The sequence below is a fragment of the Poecilia reticulata genome, chromosome 8, assembly GCF_904066995.2.
Source record: "Poecilia reticulata chromosome 8, P_reticulata-male-v2, whole genome shotgun sequence".
NCBI classification, from domain to species: Eukaryota; Metazoa; Chordata; class Actinopteri; order Cyprinodontiformes; family Poeciliidae; genus Poecilia; species Poecilia reticulata.
The window spans coordinates 18,499,334-18,524,829 of NC_088837.1; the positions used below are offsets into that span (position 1 = coordinate 18,499,334).

General features: G+C 37.0%; 1 protein-coding gene across 1 annotated transcript; it reads right to left on the bottom strand.

The window, feature by feature from the left end:
• hs3st2 (heparan sulfate (glucosamine) 3-O-sulfotransferase 2) lies at positions 1–24,775 on the bottom strand. Its single transcript, XM_008415932.3, has 2 exons — positions 23,662–24,775; positions 1–4,951 (listed from the first exon to the last, which is right to left on the bottom strand). Exons 1-2 carry the CDS (start codon positions 24,156–24,158, stop codon positions 4,333–4,335), a joined length of 1,116 nt encoding a protein of 371 aa, XP_008414154.1. The 5' UTR covers positions 24,159–24,775; the 3' UTR covers positions 1–4,332.
• Positions 24,776–25,496: the final 721 nt, after the last annotated feature.

Genomic DNA, 25,496 nt, shown 5'->3' on the forward strand with positions numbered 1-25,496 from the left:
TCTGTTTAAAGGATCGTTTTTATCAAGAAAACAATCTGTTTTTCATTTACAACAATGCGGAGCAGGAAAATTGGTTGCAGATGCTGTGTCACCATTTATATCTTGAAGTATTTATCGAGTTCAGACTGCCTTTTGTTGTCAGAAAATGACATGAAAATAACGTTTTGCCTTGAAAAAGGGGGATAACCAATTGTAAGATATCAGCATTTCAAATTTTCAGGATGTTTAAGTTTTCCAGTTCTAAAATCTGATATTTGCCCTTTAAATGATTTTTCTTTTGTGTCAGTCTTTCATTTTGTGATCTTTACAACATCTCATATTTCACAGCTGCTTCTCTTTGAGATGTTTGGTGTTAAATTTAAGAGCTTTAGCAGCAGCAGTTATAAAAGCCTTTTGGACTCATTATGTTTTCATTTAATGAAGTGGAAAATAAATTCGCTCTGGCTTAATGGATTCCAGTATGAACTGTTAGACATTTCTGATGAGCGCCAGAGGTTTATTTTACCTCAGAGTCTTTCAAAGTTCATGACATTTACAACAGCTTCTTTGGTATTTACGTTGAAGGTTAGAGTGGTCAGTCAGACAGCTTTTAGTTTTCCAGTGAACCTTTGTTTCTTTATAATGAGGAGTTATTACAATATATACACAAGTGGCATTGCAGGTGTTAGATTTGATGCCTTAGGAAAATATTCAAAAAAATATTTCAGTACAATCCTATGATCCTCTATAGGAGTTACAAAAATTGACTAAAATATTCATCTGATGTTTTATGACTAAAACAGAAAGAAGCCATCTATAGGACTAATTAAACATTAAAGTATACATTAAGTGTCATGTGGTGTGTGGGGGAGAAGAGTTTCCTTAGTGCCATGTCATCCAGCCCTAAGCATTCTTGGGGAAAACTTATAATTAACTGAACGGAGATAAAGTTGAGCTTTTTGCTAAACTGGTATGTCTGCTGATGGCTCACTAAGTAGCAGCCAGCTGCAGACAGCACTGGCAGGTTAATCAAATATTAATAAGGAATATCGCAAATGACAGTTTAAATACTGCTGTTGGCCAACAGACATGAGTTCATCAGTTGGAAAGCAAATGAATACCCAATTTCCTTAATATGGTGGGTCACATTGTCGCATTAGCACATTAGTCTAACCGTGCCTGGATAAGGCGCCCGGACTCACAGGCGTGCAGCAGGGGATTAAGCAATAAAAAGTGAAACGTGAATAGATAAAGTCGGAGAAATCTTTCATGCAGTAGCCCAGGCATACAGAAACTGGTGTTAGTTTTCACCCATTTCAGTCTGTGTGGTTTTCTTCTTTTTTTTATCCTGTCATGTGGAGCAATATTAGTTATTTTTATGTAACTATGTTAAAATTAAATATGTTAAGCTCAAAGTGTTTGCATTCAGAGCTGGGAAACTGGTTTGTCCATACCTGAATCAAATAAGTAGATGCATCATAAGGAGTGTTGGAAACTTAGCTTTTCCCAAGAAAGAAAAATAAATAACATTGAAAAGACACATGAACAAGATCTTAGCTCTAGTAGTTGTATCTTAACTCCTATCATATACCTTGACTTTGGGGATTTTGTTATTGATCCCCTTGATTTCTTATATAAAGTTATGATCCAAGTTCTCATTAATTAAAAGCTAATATAAAATGAATTATTTTTCTAAACTTCTTTTTAAATGGACATGCACTTAAATTAAGATGGTTTTGTTGTTTCCAGTTTAGAGCATATTGAATTCGAAAGTTAATGCAAATCATCATCAGCATGCTATTGTGATTAAAATGATTAAAAGAAGACCAAGTTTAGGGTCTTGACCCGTGAGGACTATGGGATCTCATGAGTCCAGAACATCCTGTTTGATGTTCTGGTTTTACATAAAACCCACATACTGAAAAGTCTAACCTTACTCAGAGGTCTTGTGCAATTTTGCTGTAGGAATCTACATGACAAGTTTTGAGCTTATAATGCAAATTCACATGCAAATAGTTTGAGACTATTACTGAAGCATTATTGTTTTTTGCTTTTTTTTCAGATACGGGACCCATTATTACCCCCTTCAGAAATTTCCTATCTCTTCCTTGTCAAAGATGCGTTGATGGAAATCATTAATGACAACTCTGATTGGCTTCAGGGTGAAAAATCACGAGGTTAATGCAGCTGCTCAGCACGGAGAGCCATTCAGAGCAGTGACAGCATTAAATCTGTCAAGGGGGAAAAAAAGGATTGCGAACGAAAATGACATCAAGACATGCAGAGAAGCATTTGGAAAGGAACATTTTAACTTTTAACAGGATCGCTGGAAACTGTCAAGCACAGTAATTCGGTATGTTTCATATAATCTTCTCGGTGGGATATGGGTGAATAGTCACTTAAAAGTACATTTTTGATTCACTCTGTGTGTAGAAGTTATATTGTCATCCCAGTTTTACTTCAGGGACAAACTTTAAGCTCTGATTCTGACTATTTTAGTTCAAGTCATTCAGTAATTTATGAAGCCAATATATGCTTTTCTAAAGAATTTGCCTGGGTAGCCTGGAAGGGTTCTTCATATTGATGAAAAAATCTAAAAACTCCTAAACTCTACCTTCTAGACCTGAGGTGACTAAGCCTGGTCTTGTAGAGCTACTATCCCGCATCTATTGGATACATTTATTCTCCAATACAGTGTATATCAATTGACTGAAATGCCATTTAGCTCTGCAGAGGCCTGGTAACAAAGTGTTTATTTGAATTTGGTGTTTTAGAGAAGGGATGCATCTAAAAATTGCAGAATAACAACTCTAGGACTGAACTTGGGCATCCCTGGTCCATACCTGCTTGTCACTACAGGGGGAATGGTGCCTGTCTCCAGCAGACACTGGGAAAGATTTCAAAATCCATTTTTTTTGGAACCAATGTGAATTGTTGCCCTCAGCTCTTCTTCTTTAGCTGGAGGGATTGTCAGGCTTTACAGCTGTTCTCTCTGCCCAAGTTGGCTGGCTGTTCTCTGTCAGAGTCTATCATGCAAAGGTTCTGGGTTCTGCTCTCTCCAGCAGAAGCATAGAGGCAAAAACAGGGCTTAGTTTGCGACTATACTGGATGTGAACAAAACAAAAAGTCACAATTAATGGAAGTCAATTTCACAGCCAAACTTTAACTGAGTTGATCCATGCTTTGTTATTTTAATTAGGCTTTCACTTAGTGCTGGGTTAGTGTATTTTTTTGGGCGTCATTTTTCCTATCTCTCTCTTAAGACTTTATACTGATTTAGTCCTAACCAGCTCACAGAAGTCTCTGTCATGATCTCATCAGGTAGAAAGGAGGAGTTACATATGTTCACTGCAGGTTATCATTCTCATTTGAATCAGAAAGCAGAATTTCAAAACAAAATTGAGACATTTTAGTGCTCTAAGGATTCCAAGTTTTAAACAAGCAGCAAAATATCATTAATTTGACATTTTATTTATTGACATAGACATAAATAAAAGGCTTAATAATAGTAACTTTGCAATCATAGTATTCAGACATTTTTTTAACAGCCATGACCAGAATGTGTATGCAAATGTCAGATTTCTGAAAATTTGATCTTATACTTAAAAAGACACCATAAAATATTTCCTTTCCATGCACCCTTACTGAAAATAATTTATTGCCAATAAATGTTTTTGGTATTTAGGACTTTTATTTTGATGATCACAATAGGAATACAAACACAGAAAAAAACTAAAGTCCACCAAAATGTAAACATATATATATATATATATATATATATATATATATATGAGATCTTTGATTAAACCTATTAATTTGTTAATTCTCACAGTATTTTTCACTTCTGTTTTCCACACTTTGTCTGCTGATGTTGACAGGCTGATGTTATTATTAATCTGACATTATGAGGCGACTTCATGTGGAGTGCTCATTTTAATAGTAAGGACAGCAGATCATTTTCAGAGGAAATAATGAATAAATAAGGAATCTGGATAATAAATATTTAATTGTGTGGATGGTGATGGCAAATGGCGGGAAAGCTTTGTGACGTTATTTTGGTAAATAAGTTGATCCACTAAAATAGATTGAAAAATATTTAATTGGTATGTTGATGGGAAGAAAAATTGTTTGGTATATATTTTATGTATCAATAAATAAATTACACTTCTCCCCAGATGACCCACATGATAAACCCATATTTATAGATTTATAATCTTAATACCACTTATTTGATCATAGTATGAACTCTGCTTAGTACTCAGTTAAATATATTTTAAAGTTATTCTCAATTAACTTGTTTCCAGAGGTAGGCATTTTTATAAACTGTTCGCTCTCTTTTTGTTCAAAGTACATTCAATCCCACTTGAAATCTTGTCCCACAGTCTCATAGAATTTGATGTTAAAAGGTCTATAAAACTCCTGCAGCTGCTCTATGACCTCCTGCTCAATCTGTACGTGAGTCCTGCCCTTGGATTTGCCGAGGCATCGAGGTTGGCTGCTGCTTTCGGGCTTCTTTAAACAGGGGAAACCTTTGGTTCGATTGAAGTAGAAGTGCTTGTCCGTGATTATCCGTTTCAGCCCTAGAAAGTCCTGGACACGGCCCATTTCCCCCGCTGGGTCCGTTATCAGCCGCTCGCCGCTCACAAAATGCATCTGTGACAGTCGAAAATACTGCAGCCAGTTTTCCAGGTGAAGGATATACATTCCAATCCGAATGGCGTTCCAAGACGTGTCCACAAGACCCAGACTTTGGTTTTTGAAGGCTAGCTCTTCGAATGTGGGAATGTCGGGCTTCTTCGATAGAGTCTGGGTATAGTCAGAGATGGCTCTGGTGACAGGGTTTCGTACCACAACAATCAGCTTAGTATCATGAGACATGCTGGAGATGCGGTGAGGTGCCTCTCTGGTCACAAAATAGCTGGGAGTCTTCTCTAGCGTTATCTGGCTGTCGAGTGTGCGTGGCATCAGTCCCCTAGTGTGGGAAAAAAAAACAAAAAAAACCATGTGAATAAGAGCTTTTTTTTGCCCTTCTCGGAACACTTCAAAGATGCTTCTCTTTTTATGGATATGTACGTCAGGGGAATGCTCCAACTGGAGCATAAAAACAGCACCTGAAACTTTATGTATATTAGAAAAGTTACAAAAAATAATGATAGGCTACCAAAGTGAAGTAATATCACAATGTACAGTTGGTATTAAAAGTCAAAGTCAAGAAAAAAAAAAAGAAGCCTTCTTGCTTTGACCAAATTGTACTCTTATAAAATATGTGGTGAACAAAAATACATGACATCCTACTAAATATATTAAAAATGTGACAAAATGCATAAAAGTTTAGTATGCCAGAGTAAATTAATGTTGACTATATGAAAGCTGTAAATTTTACGCTTGGTTTTGTTTTATGAAGCGGTAAACATGCTCATAATAACTTTACTGCTTTTATGAAGTCATGCTAGGTCAGCAGTCCTTCGTCATGACTTAGGGGAGTTTGTACAATCAACCTTCACTTTCATCCTAAGATTAGAAGCTTTAAGTTCTGTTATTAAGAGCTGCTGCTTTTCTGTTTGTTTGTTTGTTTTTTTAAATTAATGTTGGCTTATTTCAAATGTATTTTATGTGGCTCTAATTGTAAAAATAAGGGCATTTTGTAAAATAATCTTGTCTAGTATAATGTGCAATTTATAAGTCAACCCTGTTTTTTTATGAGTGATCAAGAACATTTTAATCTACTTCAAGCATTTGGGAAGCCAAAGTGCATTTTCATGAGTGAGGACAAAGCTTCTGCATTGCTTTACATGATGCAAGGTGAGGACACTGCTGCAAAATTTGAAAATTGCATAAAATACTGGTCTGAACATTAAAGTGCAAAGAAAGGGATTCAAAGAATCATTTTCAGAACTTTTTGTCTCCGAGGAACTGCCTTAGATAAATGGATGACATGTCTTACTCTTGGCCCGGGTCTTGCGTCACTCTTAAATGACCTAAACTAGACGTCTGCACTTCCAGTTCTGATCGTCACATTTCTACCATCAAATTTGTTCAACCTAGCATCAAGATTCTCTCTTCAGGAAGGCACTATCTATTTTCGTCTGGCACAGTCCTTCAATATTTGGCAGCTTTCACAACTGCATAATATTCTGATTATTCCAACTCAATCAAATGTATGTTGAGGGTTTTCTTCTGGGCATTCATAAGAGAGCAAAAAGATCTTGCATAAACTTAGATAAAAAATTTTTTTTCATATCTTAGAGTTGAAACTACTCATCATTCAGGCCGGTGGATTCATATGCTTTGCTAAAGTATTTATAACAAATTGATAATTAATGCAAATACAATGAAGACAACTTGTTTTACATTGTAAACCTATGAAATAAATCTAAACAAAGCTATACGTGAGTCTCAGATTTGCTGCTGAGATAAAACACAAAAACGTTCAAATTTTGGATGAATTTTCAGGTACTCGACAGTGACAGGTCAGGTTGTATAATCAAAACATGCATCACAATTACCATCATACTGCACCAATAATGGCTCTGCAAGCTTCAGGCAAATGACTGCATTTGTCATGTTCATCAAGGAGAGGTTTCCATCCTGCTGTAATACTTCATTTTGCTTTGGCACTTTGGTCAATAAAAGTTGATTAATAACCAAATGTGTCTGGCAGTTTGGAGACCAAATGCTTCATTTACCATTCAGAGACCAGCCATACATTCATGATTGTCTGTTTTCTCCAGACAGTAATGTGACTCGGTTGCATCATCAGCATAGAAACTCGGCAATTTAGGAGAAATAATCTCATTAGTTCTTTTGATACTGGTTATTGGGTCAATGACATCAGAAGATGCGATGTCTAAATTTCTATAGTTACTGTTACAGAATGCAGAGCAGTTTCTTTATTTTAGGTACGTTGCGACACAGTGCTGATGATAAATAGGACACCTTCTTTATTATTACCAGAGGAAGGGTTCGATTAAAACCTAACCTTTCTCAGAGCTTTCTCTCTCAAGGTAGGGGTAGCCATAGGTTACTGCTAAAGTCTTGGAAATATTGATCCATTTAGTTTTATTTATGATCCCCGAGTTGTTGGCTTGGGTGCCTCAGGGCCACCGGGGAACTATTAATCTTTTATGAGAACGACACCTTTCCGAGCAAACAGCTTTGCTACACACGCAGATGCATGCACACCAACACACACAGAAATAAAAAAAAATAAAAAAAGTTGCGGCTATATCCAAGATGCTGGATAATCTTCAGAGCCCTTATTTCCGCTGAAGGGAGGATCTTTGATTTCTGACTTGTCAGTTCCATGCATTTTTACTATCTTTAGAAAAAAAAAAAAAAAAGATCTGTACGTTCTGGTTCAAAACTGCAACTTGTATCAGAACACTGAACTGACAACACTCACAGTGAAAGTTCACAAATGTTGCTTTTCAAAATACTACTGCTGGCTGGATTCATGACAGTTACAAGTCTAGTCTGTTGACTACATTTCCAAGCATGTCACATCATTTGCGTGAAGATAGAGAGACATTCGGTAAAAAAAAAAAAAAAGATAATCAATCTGGAGAATAATTCACAAAGATATATTTCATTCAGGTTTGCTATTTTGTTTGAATACAAACTACAATGGTGAGCCTGTTCATCAGATAAAGTTGCAGTACCTAGCTTGTCTGGAGTTATTGATTTTTACAGCTGTTCTGTTTGTTTACTCCCAGGGAGTCTTAGTGCCTGATAGATTAAATGACTGCTACACAGAAGATATAAAACACTGATGGAGCAGATAGAACAGACAAACACATTTCAAGGTGGAAAGCCAGTGAGAAATAATTTGATTTTTTTGTAATATAGAAAGCCACTTGTTATTTTCTTTCTAGCTACCAATACCTTTCTAGCTACCAATACTCTGTTTATAGTATTGTGATTAATGCAAGAGTTTAATTTTGAAAGCAGATAATATTGTCGAAGCGTTTGTCAAAGTCAGTTCCTGGTGAAAAATTTATTTGCATTTGGTAATAAGATGAGATCTAGCAAAGCACGCTTTCAAAGGCGTTAATGTATGCATTACACAATTGGAATCAAAATGCATCTGGATTGCATCTGGAGGCGTTCTGACTCATTTTGACAGGATGGTCTCAAGCTGAATCTGTCAAAGTTGGTCCATTTTCTTAAGCAAAGGCAAATTTTAATATGCACATATAATTGTTGCCGAGCAGTAGAAGGTCAATGATGTTTCCTCCCACCATCCAAAATCATTCATAAAATGTTAGCTGGCTATTTAAAACTGGTGGGTTGCAACCAATGATAGGTATGACTGATGGACTCTTAAGCAGCCACATCTGGAAACTCGTAGCGTTTGAAAAAATGTCCCCATCAACAAACGACAGCATGTGAGCTCTCATAAATGAAGTCATAATTACAGAGAGAAAAGATGTGAAAAGGAGCTCACGGCAGTTGATATGCAGTGCTGCTTATAAAATTTGTGTTGGACGTATGTAGTCTAAAGATTGAAACACATTAATGGCCATTTGACAGCTTCTTGGTTTGCTAACGTGTTACTCTTGGCTAAAGTCCAGTGCTCTGTTCTGTGTGTGGAACTTCACCACAATCTGTTCAATGTGTGTTCATGGAAGAAATAGAGCGCCAAAAAAAGCACCTTGTAGAGGTAGTATTACGTCTTCATGCCAGCTAATGGCACAGCCAGAGCCCATCTGTTATCATTACATCACACCCCTGATCTGCCTCAGCTGCCATGGTACTTCCAGAAAACACAATGACTCAGCCGGGGCGCATCCAATTGAAAATGGTCTTGTGACATCACACAAATTTCACCATTGGTAGCTAGGACAGCTGTTATTATTGACTAAGACTACGGCAGATCCAGGCTTTAACACCACATAAAGTATAACATCTATTTGTGATGAGGATACAGTTCCAGTACTTAGGAATAGGCACTTTAGTTAGATAACTTTGTTGTTTTTAAATTTATTGGGGAAGTTTATCGCTGAAGTTCTTTTTCACCTTGGTTTAATATGATGGTGTGAAAATTCCTTTTCTCCCCACAATTATCACTGTTTCACATGCTTTGGCCAGCTTATGCCATGTTGGTGTTATGGAGTGGAAAAGTAATTTACGATGAGGAAAACTCGGTGTGGCTTCAAGTTATTACTGATGTGCATGAATGTGAGTGGAACTGACTTTTTCTTACAACTCTGAAACAAACGAGGCTGTTTCATTCAAGAGGAACCTCACGTGAGTTCTGTTAAGTCTCAGCATTAATTGTGGATGGTGAACAAAAGATGTTCCCTTTCGCATTCTTGTGGATACCAAATTGTGATGCCTCTCCTCTTGGTTTGACTATATTGCCTTGAAAGAGTAAAAGTTAAAAGTGTAAGCTGAGGGCATATATACCAACTGTGTAAACTAATAGACTAAACTGATCATTTTACTTACTTGTTTACATTTTCTATGGGCAGGATATACAACTGAGACAACCAAAAAAAAGGGCTTAATCATTAATAGTTCTGCGACTTCTAACTTTTCTCAGTCCATCAAACATATAAGTTGCCACAAGATGTCATAAATTTGCAAGTTTGATGATTTAGAAGTTAACACAGAATGTATATGGACAGAAATTTAGTAAGCAATTCACACTTGCTTTGGCGTTTACACAAGATGCCAAACACCATGTTACTCATCTGGGGCAATGAGAGGAGCACATGTGGAACGGTGATGCTACAAGGAGTAGAAGTAAAGAAGGTTCAGGACTTTAAGTGGCCCAGAGCAACGGAGAGTGTGGAGAAGAGGCGGAGAAGTGTGTGAATGGGTGAAGAAATGTGTCAGGTGTGATGTGTAATGAAAGGGTATCAGCAAGAATAAAAGGAAAGGTGAACAAGACAGTAATGAGACCAACAATGTTTGATTTAGAGACGGTGCAAATGAGGAAACGCTATGAGGCAGAACTGGAGGGTGCAGAGTTCAAGATGTTGAGGTTCTCTCTGAGAGTGACAAGGATATGTAAGATCAGGAATGAGCACATCAGAGGGACAGCAGATGTTTTGATTATTTGCAGATAAAGTCAGAGAAGTCAGACTGAGATAGACGGTTTCACTTGAGAGGCAGTGATTCTATCAGATGCCGAGTTTGGAACCAACATGGCAGGAAGCCGAGAGGTCGACCAAAAAAGGAGAATTAAAAATGTGTAGAAAGATTACATGAAGTTACTTAGAGTGAGGGTTTGTTGTATTACCGGATGCCTGTAAACAAAGTCGGTTTGATGATGCAACCCATGTAAAGGCAAAAACAATGCTTTGTTTTTCATTCAGACAAATTATGACGACTGAATGAAAGCCGTTTCCTTTAGGAGGTGTCAGTCTAGTTCAGAATGTTTAGGTGGTGAACAATGAATATTTAGTGTACATTTTTGAACATGTACACTAAATTTAAAGCTTCTTTTCACTAAGGGTAAGCTAACAAAAAACTGGTGTTTGCATATCTTTAGAATTTGAACATTTTACACTTGTTATTTGAATGCTTAAGAAGAATTTAAATTCAACTAGATCTAAAAGCATGGATAAATAGTGTATTTTAATGGTCTATTTGCATTTTAATATTTTATATTTTAAGTTTGTCCATTAGTAAAGTTCAGAGCAAGGATATGAGATTAAGCTATTGTCCCTTTAGTATTTTCTAAGTGAACCAATAACAAGAAATGAGGCGTCTTGTTTCTTTGTGTTTATAAAAGCAAAACTTATGGTCTACCCCTCATTAAAAAGATACTAAAAGCATTATGTCCACTAATATTCCACCTGCCAGTTGTGTTTTACAAGGATTAGTTATGTGTGACCACAGGAAAGAAGAAGATGGTGCAATCAAGTGATCAAAGAGGACCAGTCCTTATTTTCGTATTGAAATCAGGGATGCTTTCATGTCAGTGGGAGCAGTCTGGGTCCATGGGTTCCAATGTTGTATTGCTGTAATGTTAATGAGGAACACTGAGGGGTGCCTTTAATATCTACAAAATGTTTTTTGATCTGGTATTTGTAGTGAAGCCTCGTGTTCAGGTTTATTTGTCTAGTTTTAACTAAATTAGCATTCACAACTCACATGGCTCTGTGTGACTGACTTTATTAGATGCTTAAGAACCAACAAAGTTTATCACTTGAAGTGGTGCACATAGAAACAGTAAATGAATCGACAAAAAAATGCATGGCACGGCCCCGTTTAATGTGTCTGCTGGTTATTGAGATAGCCAGAGTCAGTGGGAGATCATGCTACACCTGAGGCAGATTTCTAAATCAACCATCAGAAATGTACTTTTTGCTTCTTTTTTTTTTTTTCTTTCACTACGCCCTCAAGAAATTAATAACGCTGCACATGCTATCTGAAATGAAAAGATAAAACTGAGTTCCAAATGCTCCAAGTTTCTTGGCTCTTAGAAGATAATAATTATAAGCAATTAGAAAACCCACGTAGGTATACCCACAGACTTGCTCCAAGGGTTACTAAAGTTTATAGAAGTTGGAAACACTTGAAATGAAATGAGAAAACCTGTCTTTCGGCCCTGACAAATGGGAGAACCCGCTCACACTCACATGTCCAGACACACATCTTGATTAACAGACATTTCAGAGAAGTGCCTCGATTGATTACAGCCACCTCACTCAGAATCAACTGCAAATTTCTTTGGGGTAATTTACAATCTTCTTCACGATTCTTGGCCAAACTTTAAGTCAGGATGCATTACAGGCCAGGCCCTGACATTTTAATCCCTCTGGGAAAATGAACTCAAGTGTGAAAGATCTGCTCGATACTGTAAATGAAACCTTCTACTGGGGAACATGGTTGAAAGCTAATTTGTGCAGGATCCTTTACCACTGCAATTGATGTCGTAACTGCAGTTTTTTTTCTCCCTACTTTTTTTCAAACCTAAGCAAAGAACAACTAATGTAAAGTAACAACTGAATCTGTGTAATATCAACAACACCACAGGCAGCCACTATAAACGGTCTGCTGAAAGATGAATAACTCTAAAAGATAGAAAAATGCTGTTTTTTTTTATATCAGTCTCTTTACACGAGGACATATATTGTGCTATATTAGTGTTTATGCTGAAACTTTTTATTATTTTTTTGTGTATTTTATGCATATTATTCTGCTGGAATTGTTCCCTTTTAAAGTAAGTTGAGAAATTAATTTATCGTTTTCATTGTGAATATCTTTGGTGAGTGAAGATTGACAAAATGATTGTTACCGCTTGATACGAAAACACTTTTTTTAAAATGTAAAATAAATGCTTTCCTGCAGCTTTTTTGTCTTATTTTTGTTGAAATCATTTGCCTCTCATTATCTCTCATAATGAAATATTTTCCCTGGAGGCCTTTTGTTTTTAGGTTAGAATCAAGTTTCCACAAGAAGAGAATACTCTGCTTTCTCTCCTCATGACTGCACATCACTTACTCTGGTAAAGTCAAGCTTTAATAAAAAAGCTAAATCTACCTAATCTTGACATGCAATGTATTAATTAACTATGTACCTAAAACAAATGTATTTATTATTTTTCTTTTCCCAGACCAATAATATCTGTGAATTGTCTGGTTTTCTCTTTAGCCCTTGAAAAAAAGAAAGCATTTACACTTCTTTTCGATTTAAAATGAATAACAAGAACCAGTGGTCACTTGTAAAGGCTTTGTTCATTTCTACTTCGATTAATAAGAAAATATAAGTGCGACATTAAATCTAGAACTATCAACATGGGGAAAGAGACTGCTTATTCTGTTCCAGACAGGTGTATCCAGCTGAAAATCATCTTCCTCTTAAGAACAGTGCAGTCTCATCAGTGATGCACACACTCTGAACATGTAAAGGTCAACTTTGACTCATCTCTTTGTGCGCAATCAATGAACTTGAATTTATTGCAGCAATACCAAAATGATTTGATCTTAAAATGTAGTTTTACATGCTGTCAGTTAAAGAAAAGTTCTCTCTGCTGCGTTCAGCATAACTTGTACATGTTCCGGTGACCATCTAGAGCCAAAACAATGAGAACTGGTCATCTAGAAAACAGCAACCTTTTTACATGCTTTTTGTTGAACATCTTGCATAAAAAAAATAAACATGCTTAAATGACAACTCCAAATTTTCTTTCAAAACCCACTTATGCTTCACAATCTGTGTATGGTTCGTTCTTTGGTTTTTTCGTTTCAAAATAAAATTGGAAAAACAAAACGGGCATGTGTTTTTTTGTTTTTAAAACGAAATTAGAAAAACGACAATTGCAAAAATAAAAAAGAAAACGTGCTGTCGATTTCGGTTTTCATTATTTAATTTTTGGCAAGCGGTCTGTCCCGGAAGTTCTCTCTGTCCAGCTTACACAGGGACCATATCACACACATTATGTAGGCTGTAGTATTCTCTGCCAGCCGCAAGTGACCAATGTCCGGCATTATTTATTTCTCACAGGAGCATTATTTCAACTGACTTGCAGCTGGCAAAAAAAGACTACAGTATATAGCCTAAAACGAACAAGCTTGTCTCCCTGCAGCCTGCATAATGTGTATGATACGACCCCTGTATAAGCCGGACAGAGAGAACGTCCGGGTCAGATCGCTTGTCAATAATGAAATAATGACAAGTGAAATTAACAGGTCGTTTTATTTTTTACTTTTGCAATTGCCGTTATTCTAATTTTGTTTTAAAAACAAAAAAAACACATGCTTGTTTGGTTTTTCCAATTTTATTTTGAAACGAAAAAACCAAAGAACGAATCATACACGGATTCTTCACTTGCGCTTTTTCTGTATTTGGTTTTTCTTCCCTCTCTGTTCTGGACTTTACATAAGCTCCCATAATTAGACTCCCTTTTACTATCAAACTTCCATCTTCAATCATGCTTGCATTTTGCTCCTATAAATTCACATTTTATGACTAAACTTTATTGAGTGCAAATGTTATGCAAACATTGATCACCAGATGTACCCTGGTTGGTTAATCACAACGATTTCTATGGGCAGTGGGCTTTTACTTAATGCCACTTGCCTCTCATGGGACAAAAGCTTAATGTTTGCCATTAAAAAGGTTTGATAATGAACTTTACCCATTAAACAATATTCATTACATTCCATGGTTGTCTGCTCTCTGGGGTAATTTAGCAACAAAACATCAACGCGATAACTTTTAAAGACAAATTCCCCTGGGTTTATATTACCAAAATGCACAATAACATAAAGAGAACTAATGGTATCGGTTTGCACTTTATTTGGAATGCAGTTATAAGAAGTAATGAACATATGTACCAAATCTTAGCATCCGGCGAGTAAGGATTTAGGTAAGTGGAATTTGAAAACCATGTTTTTAAAACAAGCACAACAGTTTTTCTTTGTTTTGTTTTATTTTAAATTGCAAGCTATTAAAGTAAGAATTTTTTTTCTGATAACTGCTTTATGTTATTCATATGGTCACACAGATTTGACTATAAGAAAATGTTTGATTTCTATACGATTTTCATTCTTAACCAAGTTCAAACTATTAATGATGACGTCTCATGAAGAGGCACTTTCAAACAAAGATGGACAACCTGCTGTCCAAACCTACTGACAGTATCCATAACACAGATTCACAGAGCAGAGAAAATGTTCTTGAGCTGGATGATTCTCGTGATGTCTCTGGCACCGTACTTCCTAAAAATGGCATCGCCCTCTCTGCTGATATGACAGCATAAATCTTCACTGCTGAGGCCGCTCCATTATTAAACTATCACTCACTTTGATTACAGATGTGATATCTGATCATTAATCACAAGTAACAGAAACCTGCCACCTCCAAAAGTCTATTAGGAGTTAACAGTCCAGCAGTCCAGGTGATTACAGCAATCCTGCGCCCATTTCAGCCCAGCCAGGAACAGAGGTGAATGGCAATTTAGCATCACGGGAGCCACACATCTATTTCTCTGATTTAATTGGAGAGAAATTGGCTAAAAATAAAAGGCAGAATGAGCCTGATGTTTCAAGAGGCTTTCTTTTTGTCATCAGAAAGCTTCTTAGTCGAATACGTAAATCAAAAGTTTGACGACGCAGTGATGGAGAGACACAAAAGTAAAAAAAAAAAAAAAAATCTATGTTGAACAAGATCCTATTTAACTGCTGTCATTTCAACTTAGGACTCTCCTCAAATAAGAATTACTCAAGGTTTGTCCTGCAAGGGGAAATGACTGACATTTGCTCTCCTTGAGCAATAACGCGTTCAATTGAACTGAGCTCTGAGCTGTCACATTAACATGTGGCAAGGCAAAAATATCGACACACACTGAAATAGAGAAGCCTTTGAAATCCAAACATTTACAAATGAGTATCCGTGCTCCTTCTGAGACTTTTCTTTGTTATCTTTTTAATAATACTGAACGCATAAGATCATGGCCAAAGCAAGAATATTCTGCTGGGTGAAAATACAATGAATTTTTCAACGTTTTTTAGAATTTTGCGGTGGCTAATATCAGGCTGAAAACACAGCTTAATTTCTCTCATTATTCTAATGGTGTCAGTCAGTGACAGTCATGACAACGTACCTTGTAAAACCCTCTTAGTTTTTGAATTTTGTTTGCAGCTTTACTGCAGCATCTTAGCTGATACAAATGGAAAGATAAACACAGAAAAGCCTTCAGCGGCTCTTTCAGGTTTTATAGTAAAGCCTCCAGCAATGTGACAGTCAAGGATATTTATATGTAGGGAGCAGACAAATTGCATATCTTTAGAACATTTCACTCTCGGATGATGCAAAAGTACAAAAGAGCAGAAAGTTGAGGCAGAGGAGGAACAACTCAGACAGGATTTGATCCTTGGTCAATAGACATACGCTGAGTCTGACAAGAGGGGAAGGTTAACAAGCTGAAGATCTCCAAAAGGGAACTAAGAATGGCAAAGTACTAAATATATCCAAAGAGACATTGTCTGTAAAGGTGTGTTCTTTTATATTTCTGTGACCAAACAGAAACAGCTTGAAATTAACCTGAAGCTGATGAACATGCATTAATGTACACCATCAATACATAACACGAGAAACATTTAATCTACATATAAGCAGGAAAGTAATAAGATATCCAAGCTTACACATTCTTGCGAAAGTGTTGAAATGGTGAAAAAGAATGTCAGGTTATGTTTAATCAGGAAAGATAACATTGCATTTACTGAGACTTAATGGGGTAAAACTTGCTCACTATTTTTTGCAGAATGAAGACGTGCCTTTATTTAGATGCATTTATTTCTGTATGGATGTCAAAGCATTCATGCAAAAATATAAAGACAAATTTCCCAAGTCAGAACATATTCTACTCTTATTTCTTTTTAAATGTATATAATTTCAATATAATTTATAATAATAAATTTCAGAGTGTGTGTAAATGAAGAATCAGCCAGTTTCATAGAAGCAACTCTGCATTTAGTCATCCAGAAGTTTTTGAAATTAAACTCAAGCTACAGAATAGGGGAGAAATGTTTGACTGACTTTGAACATTATTGTCGATACAGAGATCCCAATCTGAGGATTTCAGAAAAAGTTTAAACTATTTTCACTCACAACATTCTCTCAAGTTCACAGAAGATGGTCAGACAAAAATAACAACAAAGCAAGCACTAATGAGAATGAAAATCACTTGTTGATGTCCATGGGAAACAGATTAAATTCACAGCATTTTTTAGAGCCACATTACCCCATTTGCTCTCCCAAATGTGCACACATCAGCTTGGGGAAAATTAGGGTTAAGTGCCTTGCCCAGGGCATGTCAACATGTGGCAGAAGGAAGCTGAAATCAAGCCAAACACTATTCGATTTCAAAGCAAGTGCTCTGCCCAAAATGCCATTGTTGCCTCAGAATTGGCAGACTCAAGATAATAGAAAAGCCACAAATAACGTCTCTTTATTTGGAGAATCCAATCACTGAGACCAAAACCTTGAAGCAGACGGGGTAAATCAAAAACAACTAGACAAGGTGCAACCCCAGCAAGACTGAGATTAGAGTTTGTACAGGCTCACCAAAATTGGACAATACCAATTTTAGAAGAACTGTACTTGGTCCCACAAGTCTCAATTTAAGTTGCAACATTCAGAATTTGGTGCAAAAACGTCAATGTCTTTCACAATGATGTGAGGGGATAGTTTTTTGGCAAAGTTTTGACCCCTTGTGGGGAATGAAAAGGTGGAGCTAAGTTTGATGTTACTTTTTCTGTATTCACTGACTTCATAATAAAAGTGGCTTATAATGAAATTCTCATCAGTATATGAAGATTAGTGATATATATTACCAAAAGAAAGAATAATTTACTTTATTATTTTCTGCTACTAAAATAATATATTGGTTATCAACGTTATAATACTGTTATCTATAACATTCATTTACATTCTGACACACTGATATATGAAGACAACAGTTTTATGTCTTGTTTAAAACCAGATGTAAGCTGAAGTGGGAAAACAACAATGTAGCATAAATACCTACAGAATGTATCAGACGTTTTTAGTTAAATCGTGCAGAAAAATTACTCCTTTTTATCATTCTGCTTTTTAGTGTCTAACAAGCTTATATTAGCTGGTTAATTGAATTTGTTTATCTGCCCAGACAGCGAATCTGCAGTATGCTGCTCAACAGACGTATTACCTTAAATATCAGTAATAGCCCATGCTCCTTTAATTTTAATCCCCAACTTCCCAGCTAGTCCAATTTCCTTCTTCTGAACAAGAGAAATGTGCATGAATGTCATGAAATGTGCTGAAACATTTAAAGGGGAAGCAGGACAGGCAAAGTCTGCTTTCAGAAGGTGGAGTAAAACTCTGGTCATGTAGACATCAATGTAATCTAAAAATCACAAAACATGACTTTATAATACAGGAATCTTAAGATGGTATGTTTTTGAAACCACAACGTTTTGAAATACTAGCTTCATAGGCAGAAATGCGTTCTGAAATTACAGCGCATGAAATAAATGCAGTGGTTCAGTATTAATGGATTCACCTTCAGAATTTTTCTGTGGACTGTAACTACTCCAATTATTTGCAGAAAATCTACCAATTTTTTTCTATAGAGCATAACTAAAATGTTTCGAGGAGAAAAATTTCACTAGAAAAGCATAAATACATGTAGCTGCAATACTATTTGACACATTGGCTGGCGTTTGCAAAGCACCCAATGCAGGAGCACCAATCATTTCCCTTGCTGTACCAACGAAAAGGAAAATAAAGAAGACTAGATGTTAGCTTCTCATGTAGCACTAAGATGGTTTCTACTGTTCATTTGGTGTTTATATGGTTTTTATACAATTAAAACAGTCAGTATATGCGTCTAATTTCCCAAGTCCTCACAAATACTGGGGGTCCACTGTGCAGCTTTACTAGAAAATTACTGGGAGCATAATTCCAACACATCTTAATGTTAATGTGGCATGTTAGCATTGCTAGATTTATCTATGGCTGCTTCTATTTTATATAAGTATTTTGATATAACACAGCTGCTTTTCAGTGTGCAATTTTGTCTTTAGCACTTGGCTCAGTTCAGTTATTATTACATTATCTTGGGATCTAAAGCTCCTGCATCACTCATAAAGATATAGGCTCAAACTGGCTACTTTAACTGGGGCTACTGTACAAGGGTGCAGGCATTAAATAATGAGCAGCAGGTCTCAGTCTTGAATCTTTGGAAAAATGTCTTATGTGTTGTTTTGTAATTAACGGTAACAAGTGCATGGAGTGAAGACAGCACATTAATAATGCAGAGTTATGCCTCACCATTGCTCACGCTATAATGTGCAGTTTTCTACGTTAACTGAGAACCAATCGGCTTTCTATCCTCATCAACCTTCTGATGGTACTGTTCCAGAGCACCCTGCCTCCCCGAGCCAATTAATGTGGACGTTTGGAATATTTGCAGCTGCATCCTCTCATACAATTTCGACACTTCTCTAAGAAGTAACTGCAAGTGCTATAGACTTCTGTAAAATCAATAGAGCTGAGATGCCCTTTTAAGTCTTGATGGTGTATGGCAATGTGTTTTTGTTTGATCTTTATGATTCTGCGAGAGAATGGAAAAAGCAGAGGGAAAAGAGTAAGGAAATTGGCGGCAGAGGAATGTCTTTTTCATCAGGTCCTTTATCGTTGTGTGAATACCCGCACACAAAATAAATGAGGCCATGCGTGTGTTCTCTTCAGGAGCCACGGTAATGAACACTGCACCATTTTTCTTCTGAGCCTAAATGGTCTGTCACATGCTTAATGTAACAAGACAGACTGTGCAGAACAACTGGACAGTACACTGAAACTCTGGGCGAGTTAATTTGGTGTTCCAGTTTGTAGATTTCTGCCTGATTCTAAAGGACACATACGTTGATGTATACTGAAAATCATAACTTTGAGTTGGAAAGGTTAACTGACTACGGTGATGGTTACTTGGTATTTGGAAGTTGGTGGCAGAATTGTGTGAAAAAAGCGAAATGTGAATAATTTCTTCAGCGTTTTGTAAAATACTCCATTCAAAATTACTTATTTGATCAAGGACATCAACGAGGCAACGTGGAATTAGTTAGTCATCGTCTCTTGGAACTGAATACTATCAAATATGTCTGAGGAAAAGATTTGCTAAACAGAAGAAATGGGCGTAGAAAGTCACAATTTAATGTTTTTTTTCTGAGCATTAAAAAAAAACTAACGAGACTGAAATATAAAAAAAATAAAGATTTTTACTTTTATCTTAGAGGTCAAAGGTGCAAAACACGACTGTAAGGACAGCTGCTAGGAGTATTTTTTCAATATTTCAGAATTCTGTAGAACCAGTGTTACTAAAAATACTCTCCAGGCCAAGCTGCCTCTGAAACACTATATTTTAAGGGAGACATGAGTACAGACACAGTTTTTACGATGGATCCTTGCTGTAACCTTGAGAGTGGAACATCATTCTAGAGGGAACCTAAACCGGCTGCAGACTAACATCATGTTAAAAGGTTACAGAGTAAAAACAATTGCATATTTTAAAAATTAAGCATTTTCACAAGACCTAGTGTCCACATAGTATAGTAAATTAAAATAACAACTCTTAGGTAAATATGTTATAGCTGCAATTTCCCAAATTATAGTTGTTGTGCAACAGTGCTTGTTATGGGTTTTGCCATATTAAGTGTTGGCTCTTGTGGGATTTCAGATAATGTGACCAACATATTACCCAGCAAACACAAGCATTAATGTGCCATGGTTACATTCAACTGTCTTAAAAAACAATCTAAAAAAAATAATGTTTTTGTTCTGAAAACAAATATACACTGCTCAAAAAAATAAAGGGGACACTTTAACATTTAAGTGAACACTGAAGTGTTCCCTTTATTTTTTTGAGCAGTATATATTTATTTTTTTAAATGTTGTTGCTTTGTTCGTGTTCTCCTCTGTTATCACTAATAGTTAACTTACCAACAATAAAAAGATATCTAACTCTTTGATTTTCTGGGTTGCAACCAGAGTTGGACTGAGAAGTAGTTAGTATCATGAGATGAGCTGATGTGCAGTTCCCTAAGGTGTTTGCTAATTGCTGCTGGCTAGTTTGAAGGAGCTGAGTGGGGAGAGAGAGCTCTGTGAGGTGGAAGCTCAGAAACTGCAGCTCAGAGAAGGAGCGGTGTCTCGAAGGTGGCGCTAGGTCCAATCCTGAAACAATCAAGGTAACGCTCCAGATATGTTTTTGATGAGGGACTAAAAACAAACTTAAAAAGTTGATTTTACATAATATTATCCCTTTAAACTTCGACGATTTTACATGTTGTCTATAAATTTATGCGTGTTTTATAAGGTATGCAACAATTCACTCAACAAATGCTCATAGATGTATAATTTGTCTTAGACATTGCAACCACTCAGTCTTCCATTAACACTTCAGTAAACTGAATTTTACAACAGGCTGTCATTTGTGGAGCAACATCAAAGATAGTACTTTTGTAGGTCCAGTAGTTGGTTTAATATCATTAACTCAGATGAATATATTGAGCCAACGGCTTCATTGAAAGTTATTCGAAGGAGCAACATGGACATTGTTCAGGTGGGAAACAGGAGACAAACCTGTCAAAGTTGGACAAAGATAAGTTTTAGTCATCTAAACATTCTCTTGTGAAGGTTTAGATGAGTAACACCTGTCAATATAGCCTCTTAACAAACACTGCTTAAAAAGAGTAAGTGGTCCACTATAATAAGAAAAGCCAAACATTAACTCAAAGGAAAAAAGAAGTGTATATTGAGCAGGGAATTCTTTAAGAAAGACAAACTATCCAGTCTTATTCTTGACAGTCTGGTTTGTGTATGTACACAAACTGTAAGCAATTTGTCAGGTTTACAATTTCCTGCATCAGACTTCTGTCACATAAGTGGCCGATTATCAAAGCTGAATTGAAAGAATAGTTTACCAACAGTTGAAATGGTTCCTGTTTGTCACTTTTCAGGACAGAAACAATCAATTTAATGCCAGAATGCTCATTATATAAAAAATGGACCAATAATGAAAGAAATATGAGGTTTGATAAAAGCTGAAACTTTACTTCTTTTATGTATGGTGACAACAATGCTCCACTCTATCACACCGCTGTGCCTTTTGAACTTGATGATTCCCCTGCTGGTGTTTGTCTCTATTGCATTGTTAATGTACAAACATCTCTAAGGATAGAAAAGCTTTACATTCCTCCAAACCTTTGGTGTCTGTGGCAGATACACAAGCAAATGTGTTGTTAGTTTGTCCACCAATCCTGAATGCATTGGTGCAATTTATTTTCCCACAGTAGGATAGCTGACGACTTAGACTGCAAATGTACTGATTGTGTTCATACGAGAGACAGCGTGGTTAACAAAACCAGTATCTTTGATGGCTGGTTTTTGCAAAAAAGCATTGTGTACTCCTGATCTGACAGTAAAAGTTTAAACAGTTTGTGTCCTGGATGTGTGGGGTCTGCAGTCATGTTAGCTGCTCTTTTCCTGACCCTGTATAAGTCCTGGGTGGAGGAAAGGTCGACCATGATGGTCCTAACTGCAGACATAATTGTTTGTTGCAGCTTAGACCTTTTGTCTTTTGTGGATGAGTAGCAACAGAAAAAAATTACATGTGACTACCTAGAATATCCAGCAGTTGATCTATACATCAACTGCCTATTCATCCTGATGGGTTGAAGGGGAGGACAAGCTGATGCCACCAGTGGTCACCCTGGAATGGTTGCTAAACCCAATCCAGGTTTTAGTGACGTGTGTTTCTATCTTATTTGTGCTGTCTATTCTTGAATAGTTACCACTATTATAATCATTTCAGTTGAACACATTGTTTTGTAGAGGTACAACACAATGTGGGAGCTGTAGAGGTTCAACTAGGGACAGCTAAAGTGCCTGATTACCAACAGGCCTGCTTGTTTGCAGCCATCAGTAACATGCATTTTTCTGCTCTGGCCAGTATTAAAATGAGCTGGATGAGTCTGTGTTCATTGAAATGCCACCCACAAAACTAGATTGCAGCAATTTCGGCCTTGTATTTAGTTAATTGTCTGAATACAAGTTAAGATTCATGTCAGAAATGCCAAAAGAATTCTTAGCAACATGAACATGACACAATACAACTTTATTTCGGTCTGTGGGTTATTTATTTGATTACGTTAAGGGTAAAATCTATTCATAGTAGCATAGAAATACTTTGGTGTCTGTACAAAATATGCACATGTGTGTGTCATTCTGACACAACACAACCTCTCTGAATTTTAGAGTCTAAGTCGACGTTTTTTCTTCTTACTAGAAACCTTCTTCTTTTCGTCTGTGGTTTGTGTGTGTGTGTGTGTGTGTGTGTGTGTGTGTGTGTGTGTGTGTGTGTGTGTGTGCGTGTGCGTGTGCATGTTCTGGATAAACTAATTTAAAACATGTGCTGTTTTCAGGTTCAAGAGCTGGTGTGTCTCAGGATTTCAGAATATCATAGAAGTTTAACCGAATTATTTCTGTAATTTGATTGCTGCAATATTAAATAGATTCATCACACATGAAGTAATACTTGTCAACTGTTTAGTACTAGAAATGTTGACTATTATGGCCCACAGCTAATATTTTGGAAAAATTATGTTTCTCCAAAAATATTTCCAACTACAGAAGAACAATAAACAGTATTTTATGATACAGAAATGTATATTCACTTGAGAATGTGTCTGGAGCTTCACAGTAAATCCACTCAATACTTGGCCAGGGATGTTTCAACATAAGTTACTGCATCAATATCACGTAGCATAAGAACAAACAGAGTGTGACTCTGCTAAGATGTTAAAGAAGCTATAGGCTCTTCAGCTGGTCAAGATTTTTGGATCTGATGTCTCTCAACCATCTTTAGTCAGCTGTGACACTGGATTAAAGTTAACTGCACCACACTAACTTAACCTTCAGGACATAAAGCTCTGCTGACTTAACACAGCGATATTGGACTTTACTGTGTGTATGTGTGACAGGAACTTTGTGTCTGCTGTGAGTTTCATGGCTCGTGGAGTGGAAAACGATTTAAAAACCTTAGAAGTGCCTTCAAGTTTGCTTTGCAGATGGGGCATTTAGAATTTTAATCAGACCATAAAATCATGCAAGACTAAAGACAAAAGAAGAAAAAAACAGAATATGTGCAGAAAGACTAAATTGTTCACATTTCATTTTCGAATTTTTACTCACCTGTACCAATCCAGCCCCCTGTCGTAGTTTCTGTCAAAAAAGTGCGGTTCTGTTCCGAGTGCGCGCACATCTGGATGTATCCGGATGAACTCCAGCACCGCCCTGGTTCCCCCTTTCTTTACGCCTACTATTAACGCATTGGGCAGCTTCTTGTTCCCATATTTTTGCGCAACACTCATATTTTTAAAATTCGCGTCTGTCCCGTGAGCACCAGGCGAACCTGGCGCTTTGCTCTGGTCCCGGGGATCACTGGATCCTCGCTGAAAAGCCGACCTGACATTCAGCGAAGCGCAATTGTCCAGCTTCCCAAGAAGTTTCTTCCCTCCTGCGTTTTTGCTCGGCGGGCAGCGTTTCCCGTCGTAAGTCTGGTTTGTCATGACTGCGCCGCGATAGAAGATAATATTGTAGCATAAATACGCACAGGATAGGGACAAAGTAAATATGAAGGCGAATCTAGCGCTGACTCTGTTCGCAGATGTGAGGAGCCTTTGCGCCATGTCTCCATGGGTTCAAAGTGCTGCATGATTCTCCATCGGAGTTTTCCTCTCCAGTCGGTCTGCGGTGAGAGCCCGGTGAGAAGTGTACAGATTCCAAAGTGAGGCAGAGCAGCGCATGTGGACAGGGGTGGTTTTCTCCCTGGCACCAGCTGCGCCTGTGTCCTGCGGACTGATGAAGTGATTGAAAACTTGGATCCGCAGAGGAAATGGGGTCAGTCCTCATCGAAAGTAGCTCCCTTCTAAAAACTTGAGCGGAACCATCTTTCTTGAAACGCATAGCCTACAAGAGGAGATTTTTTGTTGTTGTTGATGTTCATCATCTCTTTTTGAGTGCGGAAAAAAAAAAAGAGGAAAAGATCGACTGCGTCTCAGTGCGCCCGAAACTCTCACCAGCGCAATCTTTCTGCTCGCCTCCGGGGAGGGATTTCAGTGCTCATCCCTCCTCTTTCTCTCATTCTGAAGTTGCGAAGTTATAGACACTTCCTCCACCTGGTATAAATATTTAATCAACATTCTGACGTCACAATATCATACATCTTTTGGCGTTTTCTCTCTCTCTCTCTCTCTCTCTCTCTCTCTCTCTCTCTCTCTCTCTCTCTCTCTCTCTCTCTCTTTTCTTTTTAAGAAACATGCCGATTTTCCTGCACATATCTGGGTGTAGAGATGTTCCCATTGGGGCCAGAGTATATGTGAACAAAAGTTTAATAAACAGACGAGTTTAAAAGACATCTGTGCTATAAAAACGGTATGTGATGATTACACTTTCCTGTTGCACAGCTGATAAACGTGGTAAAAAAAAAAAAAATTCAACTTTGAGAGGTAAATGTTATCAATTTGTTTACAATTTGTGTTTTAATTGAATTTCTGATTTTTTACTACTATTATTAACTTTCTATTCTTTTCTGCAGACCGTTAATTAGTAAAAACACCAACTTACCTGTGTCTGCCAAAAAAAAAAACCTGCAGATTAATATGTCATCTGATTTCTGCTGTGTAGCTTAATCCATGTTTGCTTTTCACTTGAAACAGAATGATTCATCAAGGTTCGGAGGTATCCTCATGTTGATAAAAAAAAAGTTTGACACACATGGGTATTACTAGCCTTAGAAAGTCAAGATCACATTTGATCTTCTGTTTTGCTATGATGCGAGGTGGATGCAGACTGGAATGCAAAGTTTTCAGCTCCTTTACTCCCGTGGTGAGGATTTAGCTTTGAGAGAATATTAACTTCATTGACAGCACAGTGCCTTCTCTGCATTTTATTGGCAACTCTGGTTAACATATATAAAAATAATATAAACCAAAATAAAACCTTTAAAAAAATTGTTTTTGCTCTGT

What these genes read in the sequence shown, in the direction of transcription:
- hs3st2 (XM_008415932.3), bottom strand. Translation starts at nt 24,158, where the DNA reads ATGGCGCAAAGGCTCCTCACATCTGCGAACAGAGTCAGCGCTAGATTC. An exon ending in AGGGGGCTGGATTGGTACAG is followed by an intron (nt 4,952 to 23,661) that starts GTGAGTAAAAAT and finishes TTCCCACACTAG; the next exon opens with GGGACTGATGCCACGCACAC.